The sequence below is a fragment of the Urtica dioica genome, chromosome 5 (assembly GCF_054948205.1).
Source record: "Urtica dioica subsp. dioica isolate 48M chromosome 5, U.dioica_male_clone48M_v1_H2, whole genome shotgun sequence".
NCBI lineage: Eukaryota > Viridiplantae > Streptophyta > Magnoliopsida > Rosales > Urticaceae > Urtica > Urtica dioica.
Genome location: NC_142760.1, coordinates 37687147 through 37713034, shown reverse-complemented (window position 1 = coordinate 37713034; position 25888 = coordinate 37687147). Strand labels below are relative to the sequence as shown.

Sequence of the window (25888 nt, the reverse complement as noted above, 5' to 3'; positions counted from 1 at the left end):
AGACATAGTTAGAATATACCGTTAGGATGAACTGTGTGTTAGTCTTGTATTTAAGGACTTATATGAGTCATTGCAACTGATCATAACAAACATTCAAACTGTAAATCATTCTATTGAGAGAGAGAGAGAGAAATTCTTGCTCTGATGATTGTTCAGAAGCCGTCTCTTATAACCGGTATCAGATTTTTCACCGGAGTTGGTGATTACTTGATAGTGGATCGGAAATAGGTTCTCTCACGCCCTGACTTTGGATCAGGATCGCATTGGATTCAAACTAAAGATAAAATAGTTGTGCCTTTACTGTTGATCTGGTTTTGTGTTATTGGCGCCTAATTTAACTAGTTTTCTTGCGGAGCAAGTTTTCTCAATTTGTGTGGTTTCAATTCTATCGCGTGTTTTCTTTGAAATTCCTAAAATAGGTTCTTGGAGAGTTTCATCTACGATTACACAAGTCAGGTAACCACTTGATCATGAATAAAGGTGAGAAAATTAGTTAACTATTTTATTCGTTCACAGTTAACCATTTTATTATAGAGCCAAATGAGTATTTTTCAATTAAAAAAAATGTTAACCGACAATTAGCTGATATTTTTAAATGTCTACAAGAGAATCAGTAAGCTCACCCAAAAAAAATTAGCCTCTTTTACAATGTGTTTCTAAGCCCTACGTATTTCATTGATTCTACATATGTATATAGCTACTTACATACGGCTTAAAAATAGGGATTATAATAGAATTAATGTTTCCTGACAATGATATCTTATAATAATATATAGTAGTGGATATTAATCAACAAGTCACGGAGGTTTCCGAAGGAGGTTAAACATACCGGCGAGCCATCAACGGCTGCAAGAGGGAGTATCGCAATCCGCCGGTACATAATCGTAACAAAAAGTTGGGATTTGAAACCAAATCACCAAAGCATAATTGCTAAAAAATATATATATTTAATTTATCAAAATGCACATAAGTAACCCTTGAAATCATCTTTTACATATTCACACAAACCAACTTTAAAAAAAAAAAAATTGTCAAAAATCAAAGTCGTCTTGGTTGGGCTTGGGAGAGGTCAAGAGCGCGGTGTAGAGGCGGAGGCGATCCTCCCCGAGCGAGGAGCACCTCGAGAGCGGCCTCCTGGGGCGGATGAAGGAGAGGGACGTGAGCGTGAGGCGGTGCCTGTAGCGCCGCCACGCGAGCTGCACGGCCACCGCGGCCCACGTCCTCCACCCGGGGGAGTAGTATCGCGCGGAGCGCTTCACCTTCTCGCTCACGAACGTGTACCGGAAGTGCTGCGTGACGTACTTGACGTCGTCGGCCTCCAGGGAGAAGGCCTCGGTCGTCTCGAGGGTGACGAGGGTGGACGACGAGGGGGGGAGCCGCTCCACGAAGGGGCGTCGGAGGCACCACGACAGGAGCTCGTCGCCGCTGAAGTTTCCGGGGCCAAGCATGCAGCAGCTCTTCAGGCCGTCCCGCAGCACCTGGCTGCTCTGCAGGTGGCCCCGCACCACGAACAGCATTCGTTGCACCGGGTCACCTTCTCTCGCAATCTGGAACAATCTCTTTCTTTTATTACCCAATAACGATAATAATAATAATGGGTTCTGTAGTTATATAGCCATATTGAAACCTTAAGTTTGCATAATAGCTAATGTTTTGTTAATTAGCCACTAATTTTATTAATTACAATTAATTGACGATTTTGTCCTAATAATTCCTGCCTATTGACGATTAATGGATGGGAATTAATCGTTGTTAATGGAATCAATGGCTAATTAGTTATAATTAACCAAGCGTTGACTATTTAACAAATAATAAGTTTGATGTGACTTAGCTGTCTATAATATTATAATTATAAAGATAATAAGAATAAGACGAGGTGCTAGCTCAGTTAATAAGCACCTTCGCCCGGGTGGGAGAACGGGTGTGTACAAACCCCCCTCTTAATTATTGTTATTTGTTATTATTTTTCAATTTACATTAGAGATTTTCATATAAGCCACCCCTTAGACGTTTTTTTCCCCAAATTATTCACGCCCGCCCTAAATATATCTTCTACTTCCGTCCCTGCTCTCATTCAAATATCAGTTTTTAATATTATTTTAATAATTGTTTTTTTCATTTAATATGGAAAGTTTTCAAATCAACCCCCCTGTCGTCTAAAAAATATATATTCCATCCAGCCCCCTCTCTTATTTTTGTCTAACTCTCACCCTGATGATAAATTCGGTTCAAATCACTGCAATAATAAGAACTACTATAGATGTAAAAAGAAAAATTAAAGTGTAAAAATCTATTCAAATGGAACTTATGATATTGTCTCCCTAGGCATGAGTCACATAATTGACATTATGAAATGGATTGTCTTAGAAAAGTTACTATGGGAAGAAGGAGATTTCAGAATGGCTTACAGTTTCTCCTTTGGTGAAAATAAGGGACTTGACTCTGTCGCATATGTTCTCCAAGACCAAGTCATCCATGTGTTGGAACAGAGGCACCTACGACAAATTATGAAATCATCGTTAGTTGGTTTCGAGATGGAATATCATGAAATGATATGAGCCTAAAATATACTCAAACGCGCCCAAATCCAAATATAAAATCCAGGCAGAAAATCAATGATTCCGAATAAAATTCATCTAAAGGCCACATGTTAAGCCTCAACGTCGAAAAACGAATAGGATTTCACGAGCATAAAAGGTTGTATTCTTTATGCATTCACTCGATAATTATTCATTGATTATATTAACAACAATTAATTGACAATTTTGCCTAAATAATTCCCGTCCATTGACAATTAATATGCATGAGTTATTTGAGCAAAAATTGTCAATTAATTGTTATTAATAGAATCAGTGATTAATTACTGATAACTAATCAGACGTTGATTATTTAGCAAATATGATGTAGCTTAGTTACAGACATACCTGTCTAACTAAGTCCAAACAGAGGTGATACTTGATGTCTCTCCTGAGGCCCTCGGGGAGGTTTCTGATCATCTGACACTCGTCAACGCCACGCATGGCGGCCCAGCGCTGCCGCTCATAGTTTCGGACTCTTTGCCTGAAACCCTGCGGCAAATGCCTCTTCCTCATCCACCACTCTATGTTCCTCATCTTCAGTTGCATCGCTTGCTTCTTCGACGTTGTCGCGTGCAAAAACACCTGCGAAACCAATTTCAATTAATTAATTAAGTGATTTATGAGGGGAATGATGAAAAAAGAATAGAATTTTATATTACCTTGATGTTACCAATCAACATGGTGACTAGAAGAAGCCCACTTGTTAAGACTATGATGTTGAACACTACTTCTAGCCATTCTGTTGTGCTCTCCAAGTTCCCAAATGTGCTGCCAAATCATGTTTTTGTATTTAATCATGAGTTATAAACAAACAAAACAAGAATGGCAAAGATGAATATTTGACTAAATACCAGAAAATGCCTCAAGTGCTTGATAGCCAGTGGCGGAGCCAGGAATTTGCAACCAGGGGACAAATTAAATGAAATCATATAAAATTTTGTGCTAAAAACATTAAAATCGATAAAATTTTAGGTAAAAATCACAATTTTAAAAAGATCAGCAAGGGCATTAAGAATTAAAGGTTGTTTATACCTGAGAGTCATGAGGCCCCAAAAGATGGGAAAGAGCATTTTTTCGAGGCGGCTATTATTGGTAACGAGCTGAACAGTCCACTTATAAGCTCCATAATCATAGTTATCAGGGCTGGCTAGGCAAGCAGACCTAACTTGCTTGTTAATTGCCCATGAAAGCCTTGGTCCATCTTTAACCATGCTATTGCCTCCATAGTAAATGGGTTGTTTGCACGATATTATATTGATAGCGCAACCACTTGTTTCCATGCATTGTTGTTTAAGGCATTTCGCTGCCCGTTGAATTCCCAACAAATACCAACACGCTCCCGCCGCCTGCAAATTTTAATTACGAATTCGTGCATCGGAATTTTAGACAAAAAATAGCGAGTGAATTTGGGTGTTTGAAAAAAAAAAAATTGGTTTGCATTTGATTTTGATCTTCCTTGGTGTTTTTTTTTTTTTTTTTACTAATATGAGATTTCAAATTTCTCATATTTTCTTATCACTTTCTCTTGGCGCTGCAACATTTTTTTTTTTAATCAAGATTCTACATTCGGGGTTAGTTTATATGTAGATTTTCAAGCTTTGCTCATGATCTTGTTAGCACAAAAGTTCAACTTATTGTAGAAATAAATAACGCTTTCAGCTAGATGCGATGTTCTATTTCCAGCTTCTTCTTTTTTTTAGATTTCCAGCTTAATGATCTCATTAAAAATGAAAATGAAAAAATATATATATTTGGGAAGCCACGTATTATTCTTGGGAGGAATATCGTATACACATAATGTTGATATGTGACATATTTATATTCACTATGCCAAATGATTACCAGATTGATTAAATTTACTAGTGTATTGATTGACCAGAAAGAATAGTGGGGGCTCAGTTTGTTTTAATAGTGGAGGAAAAAAAATTATATATATATATATATATATATATATATATATATATTTATATTTATTATTATTACTATCATCTCGAACTTTTTGTTTTCTTCCCAAAATCGGGGAAAATAATTTCAGCACGTTTATCCCACGCACCCGCTCCTTTATATTGTTGTAGAATTTAAAAGTTTTTTTCTTGTTGTTTAGAATTGCGTACTGTATACTCTCTCTCTCTCTCTCTCTCTCTCTCTCTCTCTCTCTCTCTCTCTCTCTCTTTAATACCACTTAAAATATAATAATGTATGATATGGTCTTCACAAATTAATTAATCAATAAAAGAAACCAGCCGGGTTTGAACTATAGTAATTTATATCTATATCTATATCTATATAATGCACATATCAATAGTCAACAACACAACGGAATGAAACGTAGACTTCATAACAATATCATTAAAAGAACCCAATTCGATTTGAGCTTATCATCAGGAATATAAGTTGATTATATATGCATCAGAAATTAATATAGCGAATAGAGTTGTGTTTAGTAATTGATATCACATAGACTTCACAACAATAAGGTCTATGATCATCATGAGGAAGAGATTATGTGTACACACTCACAATATATATACATCATTATTCAATACAAGAATTTGGTGTCAAGTATTCAATGTTGTGTAATGATGAATATGTAACGAATTTCGGCTACCTTGGAATTAATGCACGATATAAAATATATTGGAGCGGACAGAGGAAAGTATCATCAGTTTAACACTATGTCACAAGCCTCCCTCCGTGTAAGAGTTTAATACATTCACCAATCAGAAATGTTTTTTATTTTTTTAATTTGAATACTTTTTAGAAATACAAAAATAGCCTTAATATTTTAAATTTTAATCAATTAATTTAAATTATTCAATTAAATAATATTCAAAGTGCGATTCTTCAAATATGAAAATAAACAAATAAATAAATTTGAAACTATTAGTAAGAGTATTTTGGTAAGAAATATTCAAACAGAAATGTAATATTTAGGGATATAGCCAAATGGCTTATGTGGCAATAATTAAGGTATGATTTGCCCTTATTTATTAACAAATTCGTCACTTTCTCTCTCATATTTTTTTTCAAATAATTTTTTTGCATCAAAACTTCAAAAATTCGTATATTTCTCATACGAACTCGAAATTGAGTGATTTCAGATCCTACAAATTCGTGGCGTCAAGATCTTCAAAAATAGACCCATTGTGTTTAATGAAAAATTACGTTTAATGCATCATAGTTACATTTCCATTTATTTTTTTGATAATTTCAAAAATTTCCAGTTATTTCCATATTTAAGGTAGTAACGTGATTTTTCTACATTTATGGTATTAAACATGATTTTTCATCAAACACAATGGATCTATTTTTGAAGATCTCGGCGTCACGAATCCGTAGGATTTGAAATCACTCAATTTCGAGTTCATATGAGATAGATATGGTTTTTTGAAGTTTTTTATGTAAAATAAAGTGTTGGAAAAAAAGTAAGAGAGAGAAAGTGACGAATTTGTTAATAAATAAGGGTAAATCAGACTTTAATTATTGCCACATAAGTCTGTTGGCTATTTCCCTAAAAGTTGTGAAATATAAGCTAAAAACAAATCTCATAGTTAGGGATGGCAACGGGTACGGGTAAAGTCGGGTACACCTATTCCGTTATCCGTATCCGCTATAATTTTGTACCCGTTACCCGGACCCATTTACCCGGATTTAAGACGGGCCGGGTAACGGGGATACCCGCCGGGTAAGCGGGTTAAAAATAATAGACCGATGGTTGATTTTATAAGAAAATCTAAACCTAATAATTTGTTTAATTATATGTACAGTTAAGTGGAGAAAGTCTCACTATTTACCAATGAAAAAAAAAACTCCAACTTACTTTGCCACTTGTTTACAATTCCAAGTAGGTGTTTTTAGCAATAAAAAGAGTTTGACAATATGCATGGTTGTTTTGCTTCTCCTATGCCTTATATATTAAAAATCGTACCATGGTGTATAAATGAAAAATAAACATAAAAAAGAACTTACATGGGATGCGACAAAATAAGCAATGAGGTTGAGAGCGATTCCCCACCAAACGGTGCCAAAAACATAGCCGGAGAGGTTTTGCATGCGACGCAATAAACACACCGAGTGATATATTTTGGGCAGATATTGGAACAGAAATATGATCAAGAAAACTGTCATCACTATCGTCACCGACCCTTTCTCCAACAGTGATGGTATTCCCACCCATAACACTATCTGAAAAATTAATCCAGTTATATCCACATTACATATAAATGTTTAAAAAAAAAAAAAGTAAACTAAACACAGTCCATTATTAATCCAAATTCTATTCATTTGGTGTATCATTTGTATGTAGTAGTACTGAGTACTACTGGTGAAGGGTATAGAATATTCCTTCATATTAAATGAGCGTTAGAGAAATGTAGTACTGTATTGAAAATTGAAACACGTTATGATCAGATCAGCATTTTTTTATTATTATTTTTCTTTTCAAGTAAAATAAAATATATTTAATAGTCTAGACTATAGTTAGAAACTGAGAAGCATGGCGGTTTTAAAATATTGATTATATGGTACTAAGAATGTTCCGATCTCTGTTTTTTTTTTAAGAGAGAATTTTACGATTGTATATTAATTTTGATTATTTGCATCATTCTCGAATAATTTCAGGGAAATATCCTTTGGCCATATTGGCCAAGGACAAATTCTGTTACATGACAACAGGACAATCTGAGTTGATTTATTTTTTTCTCTTTCTCTCTCTCTTTCCCCCTCTGCAAATCTAAAAATAATATAAATTATTTTATAATATTCTTCAAGGCTTTGTTTTTATATTTTCTATATTGATGGATAAAGGGCAAACTTGTACTTAGACAATTATTTAAATTATTTTATGGGGTAAGCTAAGACAAAGATATACGGGGCCCCAAAAGCGCCAACAAATCATTTACGCCCATGCAAAATTAATACAGTAAATGTTACATGCCATCTTCATACGTATAAATCTACTACATACAATAATTAAGTTGACATGTATTTTGTCACCGTCGCTTTTTATTTCTTTTATTTTGTAAATGATATTAGATAATATAATAGTTAAATTCAAGAAACTAATTATAACTAAACATATAATTAATGTGTTTACAAAAACTACTGAATTTTTTAATTGAAAATTTAACTATTAGCTAGTTTTTATTTGCATTTATAAGCTATAAACTACAGTAAAATAGTATTCTTACGGGATCTAAATAATTTATGTAAACAAAACAAGATGGGAGGTCAAATTGTTATCAAAACCAAGTAAGTATATACTGTACCAAGACAGTAAATTACTTGTTTTTTTTAGCTCATATACACTGGTGAGTGTTCAATAGTCTGTTTCATATTCCACGTCACTAATTTCAAACTAGAACATATATGTAATATGAACCAGAACAGTAAATTACAGTTTCAATTATTTGTATAACAAGAAAAAAAAATATAGCCGCCTAGAATTAATATTATAAAGATAATTACCTTATCGGTGAAAAATATTTATATAAAAAAGGATATCTTCTGAATTTTTTTAGCCTATAATAATGTGCGAATAAAACAAAGACAATAATTCCGGTGGTGCCATCAAATTAAGAGAAAAAAGAGACGGAGGAGAGCAGAATATTTTTGTTCATCAAACAAACTTCTACACAATTTTATCCCTCTAATAGATCAAGTTTTCCCGATGAATCATAAACATTTATACATAATTTAAATGGAACTTAATTTCCTATAGTCAATAGATCTACGACTTTTCTCTTACATATATTTAACAAAAATTACTACCAAATCAAAGTCACACGTATGACGTATATCTAATACTTCTCAAGAGAAGAAACTAAACGATCAGAAAAAACAAAAAATCAAAAGATTGAACTTCCCAAGTCCAAATCCTGAGAGAGGAAAAAACAGCAACATTTTGCTCGTTTTTTTCATTTCCGATTCTACCCTCTCTCTCCGGCACAGAGAAAACACCTGGCTACACATCTATACCTATTCCAGTCACGTGTTTCCGATTCCCCTAAAAATACAGCTCTCTATGGAGTGACAGACAAGAAGGGTATGTTTGTCTTTTCACACATGACAGCAGAAATCTCATGCAAATTAAACCCCCACCCCAAATAAAAATAAATAAGAAAAAAAAAAATACACAGCTCACCGAAAACGGCGTGTAATGATGTTCCATTGAACTAACCAAAGACAAAACGGAACCCAAAACTATAACAATCACAATGATAACAATATTATTATTAATTCAGTACGTAATCTAATCAAATATCGATTAATTAAATTAAAAGGAAGCCTACTTGTGGCAAAGGAAGAATGACGAAGAGATCGAACCAAAACCCCTTCTTGGACCTGAAGTACCGCCGGGAATTCCCTCCGCCGCCGGAGAATCCGATGCCGGAGATAAACCTGTTTCCGTTGACCATCCGAAACTGGAGGCACATGTTCCACACGTGCAGAGCGTCGGTCATGCAGCGGAGAGCCGTGACGGTGACGGCGAACCAGCCGTCGACGAAGACGCACATACACGTGTCGCTTATCGATAGGGCGTAGAAGAAAAGCGGGTCAACGAATAGCCCGGTCGCACAGACCAGAAGAAACACCCGATTCCATTCCCGGATCCACCTCGCTTTCGGGTCTAGCCACCCTTTCGAACCGCCACAGAGATAATACAGAAACCCTCTGTCTCTGTATGCTCTCTTTTTATCATCTTCGTCCGAGTCTGAGTCTTGATCATCATTATTATTATTGTTATTATTATTGTCCTCAGATTCTGATTCTGAGTCGCGATGATCTTCTTCTTCTTCCTCTTCTTCGTCGCTGATGTGATCTTGCTCGGTAATGTATTGCGTGTTTCTCTCCGCCATTAGGGGTGACAATGGAAGAAATGAAATTTCGAGGGGTTTTTTTGTTATAATAATACTGTTATGACTTATGAGTATGAGTATATCATCACATACACATGTGTTATATGATAATAATTTGAAGGATTGATGATAGGGATTATTTTTTTTTTAGAGCTTTTGGAATACTGGAAGGTCAGAGAGAGAGAGAGAGAGAGAGAGAAGTTGGCTCTGAACTCCTTAACTAGCCATGGACATGTCATATAGCGATAATTAATGTCACGCAAAGGGACAAAAAGGGTTTTATATATGTTGGTCAATTTACGGTACTGCCCTCCGGTGAAACCCCAGTTGCTCGTGGGCATCTTCAGTTACTAGTATGATTGTAGTTTGTACTTGGGTGAAGTTTATGGTTATTACAGTGTGGTTGTTTTTTATGATGCTATTATTATAGTGTATTGATTGTTATTTGTCGCAAAAGAATAATTTCCAATTATGCTGTTGGTGGTGTTGATTTGATTCCCCTCTAGAAGGAATGAAAAACTTGAATGCATAAGGATATAATTCTCAATGTACATATCCTTATTACAAGATAGAGATCATATACATATCTTCGTGTATATGGACGTTACTATATACATGCGTTCTTGTACATATTCAAGACTTTCAGGATTATAAGAATTAATTATATACATATAATATATATATATATATATATATATATATATATTTAAGAAAGATTATAAGGGTTAATTTGAAGCTTTATCTTATCATTAAAAATATATCCAGAGAAAGTTTTTTTTAATTACTACCACTAGATAAGACATTTTAGTTAAATTATTAATTGAATCCAACTAATTCGATAAATTACTATGCATGAATTTAAAAGTTGTTTCCCGTGCGAATTTTCGATGACAATACAATCTATATGATTCAAATGTTATTTCTCATGAAATGAATTGGTATTGACTAAATTGGTCTATATTTATTATTTTATCGATGACAATACACTTTTATGATTCAAATGTTATTGCTCTCCTTCAATCAATTGGTATATTATAAACTATACGTTATTATATGTGAATTGATATTGATACGAATATACCTTATTTTTAACCTCAACTATATCAAAATTGATTGAAAATTAAAAGTTGTCCAACGGAAATACAAATGTCAATATACAACATTATAGCACTTTTTATTCCATCATATTTTCTAATATCAATTTTAGATTTCGTTTATAGTTATAATTTTTGTTGTCGCACGAAAATGAACAACTATTGAAAACCTCGGGCGGTTCGATCCAAGGCCGGACCAAGTGATCGCACCCGGGCCAAGAGTGTGAACTCGATAGTCTCGAGCTAGGGTTTTCTCCGATCAACCCGCCTCTCGGGAGAGGTAGGGGGTGAGGAGGAGGAGTGACCGTGCCTTGGTTGTCGGCTGCCTATGTACCCGTGTGTGAGATCAGGTCAGAACGTAGTTCAAGCGTATGTAACGCAGTATGAGGCGTGGAACCTCGGTGGAGAAGCGCGCTTGACGAAGGAGACGAGGCGCGAGGAGTCTTCGGCAGCGTCTCAGAACCTCGGAGATCGCGTACGCGTCTAGCGTGTTAGACGCGCGAGGGGAACTCTAGTCGAGAACCCTAGGGGCGTGCTTGAGCACCGGAGAACGTTCGGTCAGAGGGAGCGACGTCCGGGAAGTCCCCGTGAGTGCTTCGGAACCTCTGAGAACGAGGGAGAGAGAGTAGAGAAACTGCTTCAGGCCAAAAATGGCATCAAGAGAAGCAGAGAAGAGTAAGAAATCGAGCGTGTCGATAGGAGATGAAGAGATCATCTTCCCCTCAATGAGAGGGGGTTTATATAGGTGTTTGAGGACCCTAAGGGGGTCCTTTGGCGTCCATGTGGGACTAAGAACGCCCCCCTTTTCAAGAGGAGGCGCACAACCCGCGGCGCATTATCTGCGCCGCTCAACGCGCGGCGCGGCCTTGTCCGGGCGCGGCGCGCGACCCGTGGCGCGCGGCGCGCGCTGGGCTTCGTTTCTGCGGGCTTTTCGCGATCGTCTCGCTTCCGGGCCCGTTGAGCTATTGTGGGCATGGTATTTTGGGTTTATGACAAAAATGTTTGTTTGACGGATAGGACTCGAGGAGAGATCCTCGACTCGAGGATACCGACTCGAGGCTCAACTCAATGAGCGAGGCTCGACTCGAGGAGACCGACTCAAGGCTCAACTCGAAGAGCGAAGCTCGACCCGAGGGGACCGACTCAAGGCTCAACTCGAAGAGCGAGGCTCGACTCGAGGAACCGACTCAAGTCTCAACTCGAGGGGCTAAGCTCGACTCAAGGAGTCAAGAGTTTGGACGAGGGTTTGGAGGCTTGCTGCTCTTCAGGACCTCCGGCCTGACCATCGGCCCTTTGAGCGACGTACCTTCTTGGTGTCTCGGGTTTTCCGAAAACGACCGACAACAATTTTATGTTTCGCTTATAATTATATTTTTATATCTTTTTCCTTTATGCTTATAATTTTAAATCAATTTATATATATATATATATATATATATATATATATATATATATATATATATTAATAATTTTACATATATAATATTAATCGTGTTTAATTGAGTCTTAATCGTGCTATTACTCATAATCGTATTAATTTGGTCATATTCGTACGGGTCATAATTGTGTTTCGTGTCGACCATTTAATAATTGTATCGATTGGATTTTAATTGTGTTACTGCAATCGTGTCGTTCTAACTCATTATTTAATAGTACTAGCGTATTCGACCCAATTAAAGTAGATCCATGAACGAAGACAAGTTCACTTCAGGGGGTGATATTACAACTATTATAATGTTAGTGTTTTCAGTTTCGCTTATTGAGAATAATTCGTTGTCAAAGTAAATGAGAGATCGATTGTTGAAAGATATGTAATTGATAATACTATCTTTGATAAATTTGATATAATGAGACTATTTATTTTGCAACAATTTCAAAGTATAAAAACTAGTTGAGGTTAAGTGTAATAGTTTTTATTCAATCGATCTATGATCAATGAATAATTAAAAGAGTTATCAATCATTGACGTCTGGCAATGCTCCAAGAGTTTTGAGACATTCATTCACACTTTTAGAGGTTTTAGACGTGCACGATCAACGGACTAAAAAACTGAATATGTGATGTTTGTGGTGTAATTCTCGAAACACATTTTTTGATCCATTGAGTATGAGAGAATTCTTGTGGGTTCTGTAATCGAGTGGTTGCTTGTTCACGTGCGTTGATATTGAGATCTTCCAAACACACAGGAAAATATTTGAGATTGGAAGTGAGGGGAGTTCAGATTCAGGGGAGCTTGTGTTGAAATTCACCTATAATATTAGAAAAGGGGCATTGATGCAGGGATTCTTCATATAAGTCCATTGTTGTACTTTTACTAATTTTCATATAGTATATTTCCTTTCCACTAAACACACTGCCCTCAAGAGTAGGTGACGTTGCACCGAACTGGGTTACCACATCTTTTGTCATTTTATTTACGCGTTTTTTTTTATTTATTTATCCATCTTTTGCATCAGAACAAGTTGTCGCATACATTGACTCTACATTGTGTGCGACATCTTGTCTCTGCCTAAATAGAATTTCGGGAACGCTTTATAACTATTTTTTATAAATAAAAAAAATACTAACCGGTCTGGTCCGTTCTAGACCACGATTTAAAAAAATTTAGACCGGACGGTTTAAAAGTACAAACCGGATTGGATCGGACCGGACCGATGAAATTTTAAAATGTTAAAAACTGAACCGTTGGTCTAAAAACCAATGATCCGGTCTGATTTACGGTTTCACCAGTTTTTATGCGCCGCTCTATTAGAAGGCATGGGTCTTTAATTAATTGATGCCAGCACATACCACTCCTATGACATGAAAGAAGATTGAAAAGTCCAAGTTTAGTTCATTAAAAAAAGGTGGTGGTGTGAGTTTTAATTTTGCTTGTTTTTTTCAAGATTGTTTTGCTAAAGGCTTATATTTAAGGATGAAATTTGACCTTTTACTTGTTACCTAGTATAAATCGGTCGGGTAAGACCTGATCTTATATGGTAAACAAGTAAGATCCGTTAGAATTTTAGCGGGTCCGAGTCCGGGTAACGAAATCAGTGGACTCGTACCCGTCTACCCGGGACCCGATCCGTTAATAATTTAATGCTAAAAATTTTATTTTTAGTAGGAATTGATCTTAAGTTATAAAAAGTATTTGTTACAACTTGACAATATTTTTTATTTAACAATATTTTCCTTTATTGATTACGATATATATATATATATATATATATATATATATATATATATATATATATATATATGTATTACCTTTTCTTGTATAATTTTTTCTTTAATATGTCATAGTAGTACTAGAAGAATAGTTTTATAAAATATTGTTTGTATAACTTATAAAATTGTACTTGTGATAAAGTATAGTTTTACTGTGTTTTGTATTATATAATATTGTTTTACTCTGTCTCGTATTATATAATAGCTTTTTATAATCACACAAGTAAATGGGGATGTCGGGTTTATCTGATCCGATACTCAAAAACTTTAAACATGTAACAAGTTCAGCACTTTTCTATCCGTTTACCCTATAAATATACATGTTACCCAGCCAGCTCTAAAAATCGAATAAATAGGTCCGGATAACATATCTAGTTTTGAATCGGGTTCAAAGAACGAAACACATGAACTCGACTGGACTCGTACATGTTGTCATTCCTATATACATTATTTATGGGCATAAGTTAAAGCCATTTACGTAATGTTTTCAAAAAAGTCACACCTAATAAGAAAGAGAGAATTTGCAAAAATTTTGACTTGTTTATTATTATTATTATTATTATTCCGAAATCTTGTCTTTTGCGACGTAAAATAAAGCGGGATTGATGATATATTTTTATAGAAACGTAAAGTAAGTTAACAAAGCTAGATTTGCTCCACTAGTCTTTCACTAGTTTGTTTTTTCCTCTCAACTAAACCGGACCTAACGGTAGCAGGACGGAACGGAATCCCCGCTACTGTTAGGCACAGTAGCGGGAGCGGGAGTCCCGCTACTGCGACCGGGACGGGACGGGAGTCCCGTTAATGGGACTAAAGGGATATGGTGATCCCGTTAGTCCCGGCTGAGTATTTTTTTTTAAAATTTCGGCCGTTGGATCAAAGATCCAACGGCCGAAAAATTAGAGCCGTTTTAAAATATAACCGTTGAAAATATAGCCGTTGGTTTCGAACGGCGAAAAAGCCGGAAAATATCACACTTGTGGCAAAATCTTCAGCGCTCACAACACAAGAGTCGGGACGTCACTGTTGTGGAGTCATCACAGACACTGCCAAGGGATGCAATCTGGAGCCTCGTCAAGCGCTGTAAGTCACATCGATCATGTACTCTTTAGACGTGATTTAGTAGAATATTTTGTTTACACCGATCAATCTTTTAGTCATATCGAATCTCAAGGCTTTGTTAGATCCATGAGTACTTTAATTCCAAACGTTCAAATCATGTCTAGGAAAGCCTTGAGATCCGATATCCTAAAATGGTTTTTAGGAGAAAATGAACAAATGAAAGTCACAATATCATCTGGTAGGTATAGTGTAGCCTTAATCTCGGATATATGGACTGGTCAATCAAAGATGGATTTCATGAGTGCTGTAGTGCATAATATAGACGACGATTGGAACCTCAACAAACGTATCATAGCCTTTAGGAGGATAGAAGGTTCTCACACTAGTCAAAACATCTTAGATATCATAGTTAGTGTTATAGCTGAGTGGGATTTGACCAATATGATTATCTTCGTAACCTTAGATAATGCCACAAGCAACAACGTCATGGTTAGAGAGTTAAAAGATAGACTTCATTGTGACGATACCATTTTGCATCAATGATGCGCTACCCATATCATAAACCTTATAGTTCAAGCTAGAGCCGCTAGTTATGACCCTTCCATCAATAAAATTAGGTATTACATTAGTTGGATCAATAGTTCAACCTCTAGAGTAGACGAGCTTAAGAGACGCCTTAGACACAACGATCTCCAAGAGCGCACCTTTCATCTAGATAACAAAATTGGGTGGAATTCTACCTGTCTTATGTTGACCAACTTTTTATCCGAGCATTATATCAATGTTATTGTTTCTTACATTAACAGTGAACATGGCAATGACGTTATCACCGAATTTGATATCAAGATGGCTGAATCATTTGTTTCTTTTCTCGACGTTTTTACAAAGAAACTTGTTATCTTTCCGCTGTTTACACTCCTACTTCTTTTCTCGGTCTTCATACTATGACCGCAATTGCTGTGCATTTTGATAAATAAAAAAACGAAACAATTTTTGAAGATTGTATTCAAGCAATGAAAGCCAAGTTTTTAAAATATTGGGGGGCTGGAAAGGTTCCATTATTATACGGTTTTGGAGCCATTCTAGACTGCCGATGTAAAATCAGTGGATTAAAAAAGTTTCTTAAATACATTCGAAATCATTTCGAGGACCAAGATTACATTGCACTTGATCTTGCGAGGATCGTGCAAGCTTTTTATGATCTTTTCAGGGTATACGAAGCGAAACTCCTCCCGCAATATCGAACACAACCAAATCAATCATAGACGCAGTATCCAAGAAGACACCAATAAATGAATGTCTTCGTCAACGCGCCCACTTATAGCCCATCTCCTCAACAAGAAGCTGGGACAAGTCAACTGAGGTCGAGCCCAGACGACACATAGTCTCATCCGGAGATACAAGAGTACGATCGGAATGAGTGAGTCAAACCCGATGACGAAGCCATCGACCTATTGGTTTGGTGGAGACAGAACGCGAGGAGGTCCCCGGTCTTGTCATCTATGGCACAAGACATCCTCACCATCTCTGTTTCAACCGTGTCATCGACGATAGAAGATGTAGCTTGAAACCGGAGATGGTCGAAGCATTGTGATAGGTGCGTTAATCACGCGTAAAACTCCTATCCCTCGGCTTAAAACGAGCGAGTTCTCAAGTGTCTTTGATAGTTTCTAGTATGTTTTTGATGATTTACAGGTACAAAGGAGCAGAGAAGCTTAAGAAGTCATTTTCGGAGCAGACGAGAGTCGAAACGGAGCAAAATTGAGGTTTATGAAGAAAGTCAACGCGGGATATTGACCCATCGCGGCGCGGCGATAATCAGAGCGGCGCCATGAGATAGCAGCGCGGCGCCAGAAAATCCCGTCACAGATGGCGGTCGTTCCCATTCAGGAGCACGGCGCGATGAATACTGAGAGCGCCGCGATAGACCGCGACACATGACCGTGGCGGCGCGATGGGTGCGATTTGGAAAACTGATTACGCGTTTTTGATTAAATCTGGGCCATTGGATCTCATTAAGTGGCCCAGATGACTCCGAAAATAGGCTAGAAACTTATAAATCCTACTTTTGTAACCTAGAAAGACATCTTTTGTTTTTTTTATTTTTGCTTAGGTTGTTTTAGCTACAGAGAGCTTTTTGGAGAGACAGAGATTGAAGTGCCGTCTTCATCAATTTCGTTCATCGTTCTTTTCACAGTTCCAATTCCCTTCCTTTAATCTCTTGAACTCCAGTTTTTATTAATGAAAATCATGTCGTTGATTTATTTGTTTTTGAGTTGTTCATCTTCTTCTCCCATCTTTCTTCCTCTCATCATCATGAACTAAACCACCTAAGGGCTATGGCGTAGCGAGATTGTGAAACGGTTATGGATTCCATATTATATATTGTAGAATTGTTATCGTTCTTGCCGCTTTGTTTAATTCAAGTCCGAATTTAATGCTTGTATAAGAGTAGCTACCTTGTGCATGATTCCGATTTCAATTTTATGCTTGAAAGAGATTAGGTTGATTTTGTCTTGATTTGAATTACTATAATACATCCCTATGCTAGATATAGATAGGTTGTTATAGAATCGTGGTACGCTTCTGTGTTCATTGCTTGCCTTGCTTTATTAGTTGAGATCGAAAGATAAAACTTTGGCATAGGTTTAGGTTGCTAGATGCTTGAGAGAGGTGTAGTGACACGATCAACGTGAGTGAGATTAGCAAAGTGTGAATGATAATAGTAGTGCGTAAGTTCCATGAATCCAAACCGTAGAATGAGCTCGTGAAACCATAGTCTTTACTTCTCGCTATTCGTAAAACCCGTTGCTTTTCTGTTTATTTATTTATTTATTTGTTTATAAATTTTGTGTTCTATTCAACTAAAGTTTCCTAAGTTCTCTTCGTGCTAGTGAAATTTGAATCTTTAATTTAGCCTAGTCCTCGTGGGATCGACTCGTACTTACGAACTTTACTACTTGAGCGATTACGTGCACTTGCGTGTGCGAGAATTTCGCAACAAGTTTTTGGCGCCGTTGCCGGGGACTAAGTTTTCAATTGAGATTCAACTCACTAGTTTCAATTTGAACTTTATTGTAATTTTGTTTCTCACCTATTTCCGTGTTTACTTGTGAAGGTACATGCGAAAAGACGGTGAATCCAGTCTTCTTCCAATCGATCTTGAGATAGAGAAAACGTGCAAGCAAAACAGAAAAGAGAAGAAGCAATACATCGAAGAATTGATTATGGCTGAAGAAGAGAAACCGCTCCTTGACTACGTTCTACCCACCACTCATGGGTATCGCTCAGCCATAGTCAATCCAGCCATTGATGGGAACCGGGGTTTCGAGATCAAGACGGGAACGATTAATATGATTCAACGGAATCAGTTCTCAGGAGCCCCAAGCGAAGACCCGAATGAACACATCGCGAACTTCAACGAACTGTGTAGCACATTCCAGATCCATAACGTTGCTGCCGACGCTATCCGTCTTCGTTTGTTCCCATTTTCGCTTCGCGACCGAGCGAAAGCATGGCTGAATTCCCTGCCCGCCGATTCCATCAACACATGGGAAGATCTGTGCAACACCTTCCTAGCAAAATTCTTCCCCTTTGAGAAGACTGCTCGCCTGAGAAACGAGATCCACAGTTTCGGGCAATAGGATGGAGAATCGCTTCCCGAAGCCTGGGCGAGATTCAAAGTGATGTTGAGGAAGTGTCCCCACCATGGGATCACTTTACCGGTCCAGCTCCAGACATTCTACTACGGACTCCTCACATCGACGAAAACATTGGTTAACACCGCCGCAGGAGGCACGGTGCTAACCAAGACTCCATCAGAGTTCCACGCCCTTCTTGAAGAACTAGCACGTTCCAATGAGCAATGCCCAGTGGAGAGGAGACTCATGAAAGCTGGCCCCGCGACAGCACAAGCGGCTACGACTGACAGCCAAGCAGGAGTATTAAAAGAAGTGCTGACTCAAATGGCGGATCTGAAGAAGCAATTTCAAGAGATGAGAGCTACTGCCAACGTCGCACAAACTACACCGGAGCCGTGTTTTTGGTGTACCGGGCTGCACTACACCGACGATTGCCCTCATGCAAATGATGTTCAGCCAGAGAACGCCAATTACGTGGGAAATTACAACAACCGGCCCCCATTTCAGAATGCCAACAACTACAACAATGGAGCCCGGAACAATCATCACAACCAAGGATGGAGAGCACCGCCTCAACAACAACAAGGTTTCCTTCAGAACCGACCTCCTCCTGCGTTCCAGAATCAGCAACAAGGGCATCACCAGCACGAGTTCCAACCGCGCCATCAACAAAATCAGCCCGCCCCTAAAGATAAGCTGGAGGAGTTGCTCACATCATTCATTGCCACGTCTCAAACGCAGATCCATAATCAATCGGCGCAGATCCGAAACCTTGAGACGCAAATGGGGCAGATAGCACAAGCTCTCAACGTGCGACCGCAAGGCACCCTTCCGAGCAACACCAATGTCAATCCTAAGGACCAGTGTAATGCGATCACACTTCGCAGCGGGTTGGTGGTCGACAACACCAACAAAGGGAAAGCTAAAGGCGAAGGTGAAGTAGCATCATCAACAACTCCATCACCAAAGATCGCACCACCACCACAACCGCCCGCACCTATTCCAGTGCCATTTCCTCAGCGACTCAAGAATGCAAAGCTCGACAAGCAATTTGGGAAATTCTTAGAGATGCTCAAGCAACTCCGAATCAATATCCCATTTGCCGACGCTATCGAGCAAATGCCTAGCTATGCAAAGTTCTTGAAGGACATCCTTTCCAAAAGGCGTAGGATTGACGATTGTAGCACCATCACTCTTTCTGAAGAGTGTAGTGCGATTATCCAGAGAAAGCTCCCTCCGAAGCTGAAAGATCCGGGGAGTTTCACGGTGCCATGTGCCATTGGAGATCTATACTTCGAGAAAGCCCTATGCGACCTGGGAGCCAGCATCAACCTCATGCCGTTCTCCATATTCCAAAAACTTGGCATTGGCGAGGTACAGCCTACATGGGTCACGCTTCAAATGGCGGATAGGTCCATCAAGCACCCCCGAGGGATAATCGAAGATGTTCTCGTCAAGGTGGACAAGTTCATCTTCCCCGCGGATTTTGTGGTACTCGACATGGAGGAAGATAGGAACATTCCCATCATCCTGGGAAGACCATTCTTAGCCACAGGAGGCGCATTGATCGATGTTCAGAAGGGAGAGCTCAAGCTACGAGTACAAGACGAAGAAGTCGTCTTCAACGTTTTCGACACCATGAAGTACCCAAGAGCGAGCGATGACATTTTCCGAGTAGACGTCTGCGATGCGATCACTAACGATCATTCATGCCGCCCTGACGAACCCCTTGAGGTATGCATTCTGAACTCAAGTGAATTTGCTGATGATATTGTTACATGTGCAGCCTTAGAGTACGCAATGTACATGGACGGGTTCGAAGCCAACAAGAGGAGATATTTCGAGGAATTGGGGGCAAGTTCAAAACCAGTCAAGCCATCCATAGAGGAACCCCCGGAGCTCGAGCTAAAGGAGCTGCCTAGCCACCTTCGCTACGCGTTCCTCGGAGAGAAGAAAACGCTACCTGTCATCATCTCCGATCACCTCAACGTCGAGCAAGAGGACAAATTGTTGCGAGTGTTGTGGGCCCATATGCATGCAATCGGATGGACTCTTTCCGACATCAAAGGAATAAGTCCATCCTATTGCATGCATCGCATCCTCATGGAAGACAATGTCCGGCCCTCCGTAGAGCATCAACGACGGCTCAATCCGGCAATGAAAGAAGTGGTGCGCAAAGAAATTCTGAAGTGGCTTGACGCCGGAGTGATATACCCCATCTCTGACAGTTCTTGGGTCAGCCCGGTCCAATGTGTCCCGAAGAAAGGTGGAATGACGGTGATACGAAACAACAACAACGAGCTTATCCCAACGAGAACCGTCACCGGTTTCAGAATTTGCATGGATTACCGGAAGCTCAATGCCGCCACCCGGAAAGATCACTTCCCTCTCCCCTTCATCGATCAAATGCTCGATCGGCTCGCCGGCCACGAGTATTACTGCTTCCTTGATGGCTACTCCGGATACAACCAGATCGCGATAGCGCCCGAGGACCACGAGAAGACGACATTCACATGTCCGTATGGCACTTTCGCTTTTCGGCGAATGCCCTTCGGCTTGTGTAATGCACCGGCGACATTTCAGAGATGCATGATGGCCATTTTCTCGGACATGATCGAGCGCACGATTGAGGTATTTATGGACGACTTCTCTGTCTTTGGTTCTACTTACGATGTGTGTCTCGAGAACTTGTCCAGGGTTTTAGATCGCTGCGTGGAGACAAATCTCGTCCTCAATTGGGAGAAGTCTCATTTTATGGTGAAGGAGGGGATCGTTCTCGGCCACCGCGTATCATCACAAGGGCTGGAAGTGGATCGAGCGAAGATTGCAACGATTGAGAAGTTACCCCCCCCCCCCCCAAACTCAGTCAAAGGCGTGCGAAGCTTTCTGGGGCATGCGGGATTTTATCGGAGATTCATTAAAGACTTCTCGAAGATCACAAAGCCTCTCTGTGGCCTCCTCGAGAAAGACGCAAAATTCATCTTCACCAACGAGTGCATGGAGGCGTTTAACACACTCAGGGAGAAGTTGAGCACGGCCCCGGTAATAGTCACACCAGAGTGGGGTGAGCCATTTGAGATCATGACCGATGCCAGCGACTTCGCCGTTGGAGCAGTCCTTGGGCAACGACGAGGAAAGGTGTTCCACACGATATATTACGCCAGTCGCACCCTCAACGAGGCTCAGGTCAACTACACGACCACAGAAAAAGAGCTCCTCGCCGTGGTCTTTGCCTTTGACAAATTCCGCCCATATGTCATCGGCAATAAGATCATCGTCTACACTGACCACGCGGCAATCCGGTACTTAATGGATAAGAAAGACGCAAAGCCAAGGCTCATTCGGTGGATTCTCCTTCTTCAAGAGTTCGATGTGGAGATAAAAGACAAAAAGGGAACAGAGAACAACGTAGCCGACCATCTCTCGCGTCTTGAAGACTTCACGCACGTACCCGATCGAAGCACGCCCATCGACGACAATTTTCGGGACGAGAAAGTAATGGCGGTTGAAGCAAGCGCAACGCCGTGGTATGCCGACATCATCAACTTCTTGGTGAGCAACGAGATGCCACCAGACTATAATCACCACCAAAAGAAAAGATTTCTCTCCGACGCGCGCCGATACTATTGGGAAGAGCCGATTCTCTATCGACAATGCGTTGACTCAATAATCCGAAGGTGCGTCCCTGATGATGAGATTCCTTCTATTCTCAGACACTGTCATTCTTTAGAGTGCGGAGGGCATTTCGGGCACAACCGCACGGCAGCAAAGGTGCTTCAGAGTGGCTTCTTCTGGCCAACCCTTTTCAGAGATTGCCGGCGTTTCGTGGAGACATGTGATCGATGCCAAAGAACAGGAAATATTTCCAACAGGAACGAGATGCCGTTGAAGAATATTCTGGAAATAGAGCCGTTCGATGTGTGGGGAATCGACTTCATGGGACCATTCCCATCCTCATACGGACATAAATATATCCTCCTCGCGGTCGACTATGTGACAAAGTGGGTCGAGGCAAAGGCGTCTCCAACAAACGACGGAAAGGTGGTGATAAACTTCCTTAAGCACAACATCTTCACAAGGCACGGCACACCACGCGCAATCGTGAGCGACGGAGGCTCTCACTTCTGCAACCGCCAATTCTCTGCGCTCATCGCGAAGTACAGTGTTAACCACCGGAAAGCTCTGGCCTACCACCCGCAATCCAACGGCCAAGCTGAAGTCTCCAACCGAGAGATAAAGAAAATTTTGGAGAAGACGGTGGGAAGCTCATTGAAGGACTGGGCGCACAAACTCGACGACGCACTTTGGGCTTACCGGACAGGCTTCAAAACCCCGTTGGGAATGTCGCCATACAAGCTCGTCTATGGCAAGGCGTGCCACCTCCCAGTAGAACTTGAGCACAGAGCGTTGTGGGCGATGAAACTCCTCAACTTCGACCACAAGGCAGCCGGGAAACAGAGACTCCTCCAACTCAACGAACTAGACGAGTTCAACTTAGAAGCATTCGAGAACGCGAGGATTTACAAGGAAAAGACGAAAGCATGGCATGACAAGCACATCGTACCGAAAGAGATCAACCCGGGACAACAAGTCCTTCTTTACAACTCCCGGTTGAGACTCTTTCCCGGAAAGCTCAAATCAAGGTGGTCCAGGCCATTCACAGTCACACAAGCATTCTCATCAGGAATGTTCGAGCTTGAAGGCACCAACGGCGGGAAATTCATGGTGAACGGACAACGAGTGAAGCCGTACTATGGTGGCATATTTGAAAAAGAGAAAGTCGTGGCGTACCTGAACAGCACCGAATAAAACACGGTAACCCGTCAAGCTATTGACGTTAACTAAAGCGCTCCGTGGGAGGCAACCCACGTTTTCTTTCATCGCATTTATTCTTTTCATTTTTATTTTTTTTATTTATTTATTTTATCTTTTCTTTCTTCTGGTTACAAAATAAAAAAATAAAAAAAAAAGAAAAAAAAAGCGCCATCATCGCGGCGCTATGGAAATCATGGCGCCGCGATAAACACCAGAAACAGACGGCGCTACTAAGCGTTCACTGTGGCGGCGCGACATAATGTCATCGCGGCGCGATAAAAATCTACGCGCCGCGATGACCCGAGATTTTTGAAATCTGGGCGGTTTTAAAAGACAAATTCGTGTGTTTTTCAAAAAAAATTTTAACTTCTCTCTTTCTCTCTCACTTTGAGCACGAACCCTAACCCCTTTTTCCTCTAAATTTCACTTCACAACCTCATTTTCACCCGGTTTCAACACGAAATCAATTCCTACTCGTGTGATTAGCGACTTTATTCACTCTCTCGTCTCTATTCTTGAGTGTTTATGTGGTGTTCTTGCTAAAATCCGAAAATCACAAGGTACGAATTTGGATTTCGAATTTAGATGTGATGTGCTTATTTTGTTTGTGCTTGAATGAGTTAAATTGAATGTAGGTTGATTGTTCATAGTTTGTGGGTTTAAAGAAACATGTTTTGAGTAGGATTCCTTTGATAAAATTGATGCTCACCACGTGTTTGATGAAAAGCCCGAGAGAGTCGAGAAGTATTTTTGCACGAATTTGTCTAGACCCTTGCGTAGATTTCCCGTGCCGTGTGTCTTCGTGTGGTGATTTGTTGATATAGATAGTGTCGGTGTTGATTATCATGAACGTTATCACGAAGGGGTTAAACCCGACGTGTGTTTCTTGTATCTAATCCTATCTTGTTAGTGTATAGAATGGGACGAGACCAGCGATCGACGGCAGACACATCGACTAAGAAGCGCAAGACAACGGCGGGAACCTCGAGTCAAGCAAAGGGAGGTCGCCCAATCACGCTCGTCGAAGGTGCGGAGAAGAAGTGGGACGAGTTCCAATCGTTCAGCCTAATCCACGAGCGCAAATTCTTACCGTCCGACGATCGAGCAATATGCGGGAACGCAAAAGCTCAACTTGACGCTCTCAAATGGGGAAAATTGGCAACTATTGACGCACCGATCGCGCCTCGGTTAGTCCGAGAATTCTACGCCAACTTATCCGTCACGGATCCGGATCTTGGTGAAGTGCGGGTCCGAGGGGTAATTGTCAACATATCCACGAGCGCCATCAACGCATTCCTCGGGATCACTCCTCCACATGCCGACTCATACACACCGATGGTGTTGAACCCCCCACTCCCGGAGATGTTGACCACACTTTGCAAGCCCGGTGAGGTCTACGATTCCAAGCCGAGCCGCTATACGCATCGCGAGTCTCCGAAGCATCTCTCGATCAAGAAAGTGAATCGCTTCGCCAAAGCATGGATATATTGGATCAACGCCTCCATATTGCCGAGCACTCACGAGCACCACATCACATTTGAGAGACTCGCCTTACTATATTGCATTGCAACGGGTCGAGGCATCAATCTTGGGCGAATTCTTCATGATCACATCATCCGAACGGAAAATCGGGGCAAGACTGGGTCGCTCGGTCATGGGAGTCTGATCACCGCAATGTGCGAATCAGCCGGCGCCAAATTTTTCGCGAATGAGCAGTTGATTGCACTGACGGGGCCAATTGATTCGGCAAAGTTCTTGAAATTCCCGAACTGGAAGGGAGGCGACCCCGAACCGAACGGGCGAGGCTTCATCAACATTCGACAAGCGGAGCCTGCGGAGGTAGAGCCGGACGAGCCCGAAGCAGAAGAAGAAGACGACGAGGATGATGATTACGTGCCGCAAAGCCAAGCCAACTACGACGAGTTGGTGAATCTGATGACCGGAGAATTTCAATCCCTCCGTGGCGAAATGCAAGCAGAGCGGGTGGCAGGCGAGGCATTCAGAACAGAGATGCGCTCACGACACGGGGCATACGAGGCATTTCAAGCCGAAGTTCGACACAACATCAATGAGCTCGGCCGAGGCCAAGCATCAATCATGGCGTTTCAAGAGGCTTATGGGCACCGACACTTTGTTGAAGCCGAATTTCATCGGTCCGTTTACGATACATGGACCGCACGTCAGGACCCGCCATCTCAGCCGGACATGCCTTTCTACCCCACCTACCCACCGGAGCTCACGGCCCCGTTCCCACCGCCCTATCACCACGATCCATATCAAGCGCCACCCGTGCAATATCCACCACCACAATATCAGTCGCCACCACAGCAATACCATCAGCCTCCACCTCACTATCACCAACCTCCGCCGTCCTATTATCACACTCCGCCATATCAGCCGGGCCAGCCGTCATATTCCCAAACGCCGCCGAGATATCGCTATAGCCAAACACCACCGCCGGGCTTCAACGACCCATTCCATGCCGAGCCATCTCGGCGAGATGGAGACGATTAGGGGCGGTCCCCAACCCCCGCAAAGGTAAGTCCCCTTTCCTATTTTTCTTTTCTCGATTACATTGTGGGCAATGTAAGTTCCGAGTTTGGGGGGGGGAGTATATAATTCTTAATGAT

General features: G+C 40.6%; 1 protein-coding gene and 1 non-coding gene across 2 annotated transcripts; both read right to left on the bottom strand.

Moving 5' to 3' along the window:
* Positions 1–749: 749 nt before the first annotated feature.
* CNGC4 (cyclic nucleotide-gated cation channel 4) lies at positions 750–9661 on the bottom strand. The gene is made up of 7 exons (XM_089615240.1): positions 8870–9661; positions 6549–6764; positions 3612–3925; positions 3239–3347; positions 2925–3161; positions 2409–2495; positions 750–1547 (listed from the first exon to the last, which is right to left on the bottom strand). The coding sequence occupies exons 1-7, from the start codon at positions 9434–9436 to the stop codon at positions 1032–1034; spliced, it is 2046 nt and encodes a 681-aa protein (XP_089471366.1). The 5' UTR covers positions 9437–9661; the 3' UTR covers positions 750–1031.
* Positions 9662–18410: 8749 nt separating this feature from the next.
* LOC149398276 (small nucleolar RNA R71) lies at positions 18411–18517 on the bottom strand. Its single transcript, XR_016299313.1, has one exon. It is a non-coding gene; the product is annotated as a small nucleolar RNA R71 (small nucleolar RNA).
* Positions 18518–25888: the final 7371 nt, after the last annotated feature.